This window comes from Leuciscus leuciscus, assembly GCF_965113295.1.
Source record: "Leuciscus leuciscus genome assembly, chromosome: 21".
Taxonomy (NCBI): domain Eukaryota; kingdom Metazoa; phylum Chordata; class Actinopteri; order Cypriniformes; family Leuciscidae; genus Leuciscus; species Leuciscus leuciscus.
In genome coordinates, this window is record NC_138745.1 from 14,362,330 (window position 1) to 14,371,499 (window position 9,170).

The 9,170-nt window shown below is 41.9% G+C and overlaps 1 protein-coding gene across 2 annotated transcripts; it reads right to left on the bottom strand.

The window, feature by feature from the left end:
* Positions 1–205: 205 nt before the first annotated feature.
* neurod2 (neuronal differentiation 2) lies at positions 206–8,397 on the bottom strand. Of its 2 annotated transcripts, XM_082152845.1 has the most exons (3): positions 8,174–8,397; positions 3,454–3,604; positions 206–1,721 (listed from the first exon to the last, which is right to left on the bottom strand). In XM_082152845.1, the coding sequence occupies exons 2-3, from the start codon at positions 3,471–3,473 to the stop codon at positions 629–631; spliced, it is 1,113 nt and encodes a 370-aa protein (XP_082008971.1). In that variant the 5' UTR covers positions 3,474–3,604; positions 8,174–8,397; the 3' UTR covers positions 206–628. The 2 variants fall into 2 exon arrangements, with proteins under 2 accessions (XP_082008971.1, XP_082008972.1); XM_082152846.1 differs by lacking the exons at positions 3,454–3,604; positions 8,174–8,397 and adding an exon at positions 3,277–3,445.
* Positions 8,398–9,170: the final 773 nt, after the last annotated feature.

Consider the following 9,170-nt stretch of genomic DNA (forward strand, 5'->3'; position numbering starts at 1 on the left):
CAATATATTAGACTGAATTTTGTAAACCTTAAAATTCCTTTAAAACATAATGAATGAGATTCATTTTTCGTTCTCATTTTTGTTATCACTGAAATTGTCCTCTTCTATACAGTAACCGGTGTACTCACATGTTTGATTATTCTTAGTATATTCTTACAATTTCTGTCTGACCAATTCCCAATGGGAAATGACAGCCCCAGATAATTCTGGAACAATATGCTTTATTTGTTAGATCAAGAAACAGACTTCATTTAACAATTTAGTTCATTTAACATTTTTTTTCTTCTTCTTCTTGTCATTCCATTAGAGACTCGTTACGTTTCAAACATTTGAATCAATCATAAATAGCACTACCACTTTGTAAAATGTTTTTTTTTTTTTTTTTTTTTTTTTGCAGTTGGATTCATGTCCTGACTTCTTTTATATACATTTTGTCATTATGGAATTACTGTAAAAAAAAAAAAATTACTGTCCAGTAATGTAAAAAAAAAAAAAAAAAAAAAAAAACTGGTTTAAGAGTACAGTAGCGTAAAGTAAATTAATTCATGTTTAGAATGTGGAATTGTCTTTCTCTTTTCCTCTGTCCCCTCCCTCTCCTCCCAAATGGGCATTAGCAGGGAAAAATCACCTAATTGTGGAAAAAGGCGTTAAGTTCTTCAAATGGCGCCCGATCGTGGTGCACGTTTACATCATGAAACGGTGGAAGGTTCTCCGAGTGCGCGCTGCCACTGCGAGCACCTGATGGGGCGTAAGCAAGACCATGAGCAGTGGAGGAACGTGAGCCATGCAGACTGGTGTAATGCATAGAATATTGATAACCTCTTTCCGCCTCTGGTGAGAGTGGCTCCTGTTGTCTCAGTGCAAAGTTACCATTTACACACACCGGAGGGCTGTGGTGGCCCTCGTAATCTGGACTGTTATATTCTGGGGACGTTCCTTCGGCGTACAGTGCCTCATAGGCCGAACAGAAAGAGTGATTTCGGAGGCTATGTGCATTGGACCCGGGCTGACAATGTGTACTTGATAGACGGGAGCATTGAAATGGATATGCGTGCATGGAGAATGAGGGGGTGGGCAAGTGAAAGCGCGCTCCCTCTTGACATTGTTCCGTTAAAAAATTCCTTGAGTTAAGTTGGAGGCACCCAGCCACCAGATTGGTCGTGGGTTGGGAGAGGCCTTTGCACAGTGTCTGTACATACGAAACCACGTCCGGTCTCTTCCCATTCCGCAGGATTTCTGACAGCGCCCAAATGTAGTTTTTCGCCAACCGTAATGTTTCAATTTTAGAGAGTTTTTGAGTTTTTGAATAGCATGGAACTACCTTGCGTAGATTGTCAAGTGCTGAATTTAGATCGTGCATGCGCGTGCGTTCTCTTGCGTTCGCTTTTTGGCGCCTTACTTTCGAGCGCTCTAACCTAGCCGGCGTCATTTTGCGTTTTTTTGGCCCACGTTTTTTAGGTCTGTCTCCGTCCCCCTCATCTCCACAATCATCTTCATCAACATCCTCATCATCGTCTTCCTCCCCTGCAATTTCCGACTGAGCCCGGCTGCTCCCGCCTTTCACATCGTCCAAGTCCTCGTCGCCTAGGCGACAGCGCTCCTGCTCTTCGTCCTTGGTTTTGGAGCACTCGCTCCCGCTGTCATCCACCCAGCCCCCGAACTTCTCCATGTCCGGAAGCAGTGAAGGTTCGTTGAATAATCTTGTCAACATGGCGGAGCCACTGAAACATAGACAACGAGTAAACAATTTTTTTAAATAATTAAACCGTGACGTGGAAATTGTGTACTACACAAATGTTGTTTTAAATATTAATAGGCTAACAATCTTAGCACCCCATACAGTGGAAATGTTAATGCGCTCTGCTATCACTGAAGTAAATAAGGGTTGTATTCGAATATAGTTTCTGTTAGCTAGGCTATACCATTTTGATGAAACGAACGATTTTAAAAACGAAGAGCAAAAATGTAATTGGAATGGGTAAAAGGCCTACAGTAGGCTATGTGTAGGCTAAATAAAAATCTAGCGTCATATATCTGTGGGAGACGACTTCTAAAGAGGTATTTTAATTTAGCGAGAGCGACATAGGCTACGTCGCCAGACGGTCTCACTCCCCAATTCCCAATTTCTGTAGTCCTGTTTGGCCCCTCGCAGCAGGTCCTCACACGAGGTGGGGTGGGGGGCGCGGGGTACTCGTTTTGAGCAGCGAGCATTGTGCTCACTTCGCCCTTTCCTTTCCATCTCCATTCTGGCGGCATTCCAGCACATCAAAAACATGAACAAACTAATCGAAAACCATTTTAAACGGCGAATAATAAAAAAGGAAAATTAACGAAAGAAAAGCTGTGACTGTAGAGTCAATTTAATATTCAATTGTAATACGATCTCATTTATGACCACAATAGCCAATTCCTGGCTCATTTTGATGAGGGCGGGGTCCCAAAAACACAACCCATGTCCAGGTTCTAAAACTGCCGTCGGTCTCCCTCCTGTCCCCTCTTTTCCATTCCCATATTTTATAAAACCATAGTTGATAAAAAAAATAAAAAAAAAATAAAAAAAAACTTTCCAAGGTAGTTAGCTAATTTAACTTGCGAACATATAATAGTTTATTTTTTATTGCAATGAAAAAATGTCACACAATTTTAACTGTCAAAAAGAAAAAGTTGACAGGTAGAGTCAAGTGTCTTTGTTGTGAAAACGCCTTCTGATGAACAAGATTTTGTTTTTAAATAATTTGTATAGGCATGTACTACTATGCAAATTATGATGTAATATTATTCGTATTAACTGCTGATTGTTAATAAAATACTGACATTAACTCTACTCACTGATAACCCACAAGAAAGCCGGCATTTTAAGTAGCTAATATCTCAGCAAAAGTCACTGAAAATGTAACAAACAATTTGCACCGCATACTAGGCCTACGAGAAACAACACTATCTACAAAGGATTGTCGTAATGTCTCGTCAAATATATCTAAAAAACCTGGATTCGTGTAAACTGTGTAGCCGTTATCTATAACACCTGCTTCTGACGTCAAATCAGATTTATGGCTCACATTCCACGGCTGCTTTAATTAAAACGTACCATTCTCTGAGAAAAGGTATCGCAGATGATAAAAAAAAATCTAAATTAGACGAATGCATAAAAGTAATTCCACCAGCATCAGTAGTTAGCATATTTTCTTTTAAATATTTATATATACATATATAAAAAATCATATATAAATAATTATTTGTTATGATTATATATTCTATCACGTCTGAAAAACTCACCTAGTTTCTGGTGCTCTACGGGTGAAGGCGCGTACGTCTACATCATCTTCATGCTTCCCTATATGCTAAGAAGACTAAGAAAAAGAGAGGCGCGATTGTCTGTGATCCGGTTTGTGTTATCCCTTTCCCGGACTGCAGCGAGGCGGTGTGGCATCCCTAGCAGGAAGGGTTACATACCTGCTCTGATGCCAGGCCATATGGTGGGCACGTCACTGGCAGGAGCCATCACATGAGAGCGGGTGATTGACACGCGCTCGCATTCGTAGAGATTGCCTTCCCGAGGGATGAGGAGCCCACCATCTGTCGCTGCCGCTGCACACGCACCTCACTAAAGTGTAACAAGCTTTCATAGAAACTACACCCAAGTGCACACATATATTCAGACATGGGGTGAGGGATTGCAGTGGAAATAAACAGTAGGTTTTATTTTTATAAATTCAATTTAATTATGTATTAATGAACCATTTCAAATTCTCTCTCTCTCTCTCTCTCTCTCTCTCTCTCTCTCTCTCTCTCTCTCTCTCTCTCTCTCTCTCTCTCTCTCTCTCTGTATATGTATGTATGTGCGCGCGCGTGTGTGTAACACGCACCCGTTGCTGTTGCACAGAAAGGTTTTCGCGGTACAATCTTTTATAAACCATAAATGATATGTGGTTCAGAAAATATGGTTATAGTGCCACCTGGTGGCAATTATTTTGAACTGCATGAAGGCTGGGTGTTGGAAACATTACAGAATCTGTAACTAACGTCAACCAATGCTTGATGGAAAAGGTGATAATCCACATTATTAGGGGTCCAGGAACCATGTTGTAGCTATTTGTTCTTTGTGTATTTATTATTATTTGTAGTAGTATGGGTTCATTTTTATTTATTTTTATTTTTTACTATGTTTTTGTTAAGATTTTTATTAGGGGTTCATGCGTAAAGCTTTTAATAAATATTTCAAGTCTAATCTTTTATCTAACAGTTTCTATAAGTTTGAATGACTGAATAACTTTCTGAATAAATGCACAGACAAATTGCCAAACATGGTTAAATATACTGCTGTCAATTCAGATAATCAGATATAGTATAAAATATGCTTATTTGGCATGCTAATTTCGAGGACAGGGCTCCGAGTTCGAAATTTCACCCAAACCTAGAAAGATAATATGTAGTATTATATTTCTATGAAGACACGCTTATTTAGTGTTGTGAAGCGTGTAAGCGCGAATTTTATCATTCTGTGTGTGTGAAACATGACTCGTACCCAAAACTATGATAATTGACACTGTGGTAACCATAGCAATGTTCTGGCATCTCTTGTGTTTGGTATCTGTATTTTTGACCAAAGTAATATTACAGTGACCAAAGACATGTTTTGTTTATGTTTGGAAGGCTGCTTCGCAGATTTTGTGTTGCCATGTTCACTTATTACAAGCGTCTTTGGGCTTCACAGCTAACCATAAATGTTATTTTGGTAAACATGACACAATATAACATTACAATTCCATGAAAAAAGAGTTTTTACTGTTATAAAACAAGTATTTGTGAGCATTAGGAACTGAAGGTGTCAGAGTAAATAGGAAACACACGATCATTGTCATCGGTAAACACAGCCAATTATGAAACAGCCGTGTTGTTATCAAGGCTTGTGCAGCTGCTCTGGAGAAACTGCACTGACTGAGCCAGCTGACTGCTTTCGAACTGCTCTTGTGACACTCTAATGGCATACATTGTTTCACCTATCCATTGGCCTGTTTACACCTGGTCACTTCATGCATTTTTACTGATTGGATAATTATCTGATTTATGTTCTATTTACACAAACAAATCTCCGCAAATTATGTTTTATTAACAAAGTTCAGGACGTACGATAATTTACCTCTGTCTGATTACTGTAATTCTTTATATGTTGGACTGGATCAGTCATCTCTTCATCGTTTACAGTTAGTCCAAAATGCAGCAGCTCGGCTCCTAACTGGGACTAAAAAGCGTGAGCACATTACTCCGGTTTTAGCCTCGCTCCACTGGCTTCCTGTCCGTTTCAGGATTGATTTTAAGATTGTATTGCTTGTTTTTAAGAGTTTGAATGGGTTGGCACCTTCTTATTAATCAGAACTTTTACCCAGAACTTTTACAGAACTTGACTCCTGTCAAAGCACTGAGGTCGTCCAATCAGATGTTCCAAGATCCAGGTTGAAAAATAAAGGTGACTGAGCCTTCGCAGTGGCTGGTCCTAATCTTTGGAATAGTCTACAGGTTCATATAATGGCACTTTTCCACTGCATGGTACGGATCGGTTCGGCTCGGTACGGTTCGACTCGGCGCGGAACGGTTCGGCTCGCTTCGCTTTTCCACTGCGTGGTACGACTCGGCTCGGTACGGCATGGTTCGGTTCGCTTTAGCTCGGTTGCTTTTCCACTGCAGTTAGTACCGCTTCAAAGTGGGTGGGACTGATCGTTATAGTTACCGTCTCTACTGCCATTACATCATCATATTAAATGCGAATTTTCCATTCCGTGTTTCCCCATCCACTCCTCGGCAACCAACGAGAAGAACGTCTGCACCTCGTCCACTGACCACGATTCAGCCTTTTTTTTTCTTTTTTTTTTAAGTTTATACTCAGGTAAAAGAGGTGCTACAGCGTTGGCTGTTGTTTACTGGCTATTTAAATCTAGCGGGTTTAGTGTCTCGTGTCGTAAATACAATGACGCTGGTATTGATGATTCTGTCTGACCAATCAGTAATCTGCAGTGTTTTCACGTCACATTTTAGTATCGGTACGGTACGCTTGGAACCTCAACAGAGGTGGTACCATTTAAAGCGAGCCGAAGCGAGCCGTACCGTACCGTACCATGCAGTGGAAATGCGCCATAAGTGAGCCGTACCGTACCATGCAGTGGAAAAGCGCCAAAGCGTGCCGTGCCGAACCGAGCCATACCGTACCATGCAGTGGAAAAGCGCCATATGAACAGCTAGGACTGCTGAAATGTTTAAAGGGGTCATATAATGGTACATGCACTTTTACAAGTTGATTGTACTGAAATGTGTGTTGGCAGTGCCTATACACAACCATCATAAAATGATACAAATCCATCCAGTGTTTTTTTTTTATCTCCTTATATGTTTCCCCCCTCTCAAATCAAGCCGTTCGACCTAGTGACGTCACACGGTCGGATGCCCCTCCCCCAATTGTTGATTGACAGCAGCGTTTCAACACAGACCCGCCCCCCGCTCGTGAGCGAGCTGTCAATCATAGCCCGCGCGTCATTGTTGATACTGGAGCACTGTCTATGAGCAGAATGGCGTCTAAGCGATTGTGGTGTCCTGTTCTTGGATGCAATAACGAACACATCAGTCATTTTGATGTTCATAAATCCAAACCACTTAAGGTCGCAGTGGCTGAGTTTGTTTTCGAAAGGAATATTCCCCACGATCAACGTCAATGCTTTCATGTTTGCGTGAATCATTTCACACACCAGACTCGAGGGTCAGTATAAAGCTGGTTTTGCTTAGAAGCTGCTCCTGAAAAAAGGATCGGTACCAACTATTCGTGTTCCTGCTGCACCTCCAGAAGAAGAAGTGAGTGTAACGTTTTATTAACCTTTATATTAATATTTATATTAATCTTTGCAAATCGCTAGCACGCTTCATGATGAATGCGGCTGTTTACACTCAGGGTACATTACGGCATGTTTTCTATGTACAACGTTCTCGATATAATTCATAATCCCACGTTTATAATGAACGCGTTACGGTTATTGTGTTAAAACTGTGTACGCAGTACACACAGAACAGAGGGGCGGGGTGAGCAAAGCTAATTATCATTTAAAGACACATGCACTTAAACGGCGTGCTGAAAACAGAGTTGTTTTTGACCAGGTAAAATGAGTGTTTTCTTACAATACTAATGAGAATTTTGAATTAAAGTGTATTACAAACTTTTAATTTAGACCCTAAAGAATCATATTAGCTTGTACAAAAAATGGCATTATATGACCCCTTTAAGTCATTGCTTAAGACCCACCTGTATTCTTTAGCTTTTATTTCGAGTTGAGTTTTGCGACTGAGACATTTTCTACTGTGTTTGTTTTCTGTTTAATTGTTTATTTGTGTGGATTTGTCATTGTTAAGCACTTTGGTCAACTGTGGTTGTTTTTAAATGTGCTATATAAATAAATTTGAACTGGAACTTGAACTTGAACTGTCCCACAACAGTTTTCCAGCAATTGGCCCCGCCCGATTGATAACATGTCTGAGATCGAGCTCTTCCTGTCTGATGACGAGAGTCATGCTTATCCCCGGATCCTTCGCCGCAATCTGCCGGCCCCAGGACCACTTTTTCACCTGACACCGGCGCCAAGCCCCAGGCCACTGAGGACTACCCTCACCCCCTCCGTTGAGACATCCACCTTCCTCCCCGTCGTCCTCCTATCTTTCAACCTTCCCAATGATACCCTCCATTGAAAAGTTGACAGTACTTGGATTGAAACAAATGCTGATTAACACATGCAGTTCTACCATAAAGACTCGGGAGATAAATTGATATAACAAGCGTAAATTTATTAACAGCCCAGCAAGCATAAATTTATTAAAGTTCTTTGGCGTAGGCCCCGTCCTTAGCGCGCAATGCGAGGGTAATTGGCAGCGTCAGCATCTGCAAACTCAGACAAATGTAAGTACCAATCTTTTATACTGCGAGTGTTAACATATGATTGGTTAGAAGTGAGGTAATACATGATGCGCTGATTGAGTCTTCCTGGCAGAACTTACGCTAAAGCTTTCATTTCTCTCTGAGATTGAACAAAGCACAGCTTTACGGCCTATACCTCTCTCTGCAGTCAGCTATCCTCTCACCTAAATCCACTTTAGCCTCCAAAGCAGCTAAGAGATCAAGCAAAGAATCCAAACTCACATTTCATAACATCACTGTCCTCCTCCTGCGCAAGGCCAGGCCCTTTTCAAGCCTCGGACCACAGCAGCAGCCCTTCTGCAAGCCTTGGCCGTGCCCCTGATTCCGCCACTGCAAAACCTTACTTGCCTTTTCCTTCTACTCAGTCCATTACCGTGGCTCCCCCCGTCATCACGCCTCACATCACAATGCCAGCTGGCTTCTCCTTAGTCTCCCAATCTTTACCTTTACCTTTCCCTCCTGCAATCTCCAACCCTCTCCCCTTTCCATTGCCTCCAGTTCTTGCAGCAGATGTCCGCTAACAACACAGGCCCAGGCGTCTCAGCACTTTCCCTCTGCTGTTTCTAACCCCTCCCCTTTCCCGTGGCCTACAGTTTCAACAGTAGAAGCTAGCGACACAGGCTGACACGTCATATTTTAAACAATCATGGGCCGGATTCTCTCCCTCCCAAATCTCTTTTTCAGTCTGATTCACAATATACACTTTTCACTGCAACACTGCAGCCAGTCCTACAGAACTCCATCACCTCAGAGCCACCCACAGTAGCAAACAACATCCGAGCTCAGATTCTCACATGTGCAGACATCGATGTATCCTCCCTACTTTCTCTGGTTCCCCTTACTGTATCCAGCTGTCAAACAGACTGCAGGGATTTTTTAGTCATGCTAAAAAAATCCAACTCCCTATTCATCCCGCATCCTTTCATTTCCTGAATTCTTCATCGCGTTCAGCAATTACACAGAGATAATCTGTTCAGCCTTCCCCCATAGGTGGCATAAACTGATCTATCTGGCCGAAATACCAGAGCTCATGCTATCACATGGAGGAAGCCATTTTTATACCTATCACAAACGGAAGAACCCGATATCGCCTTCTGGTCTGTTTGGCAACGCTGTCAGTACTGTCAGTACGTCAACAGGTTTCAGGAGGCGATATCGGGTTCTTCCATTCGGTCTAGCTCTCTCCCCTCGCACCTTCACCAAGTGCATGGATGCAGCT

Coding starts and splice junctions, on each gene's coding strand:
- neurod2 (XM_082152845.1), bottom strand. CDS start 3,473: ATGGCCTGGCATCAGAGCAG. Junction 1,722..3,453: donor ATGGCCTGGCATCAGAGCAG/GTATGTAACCCT, acceptor TCTATGTTTCAG/TGGCTCCGCCATGTTGACAA.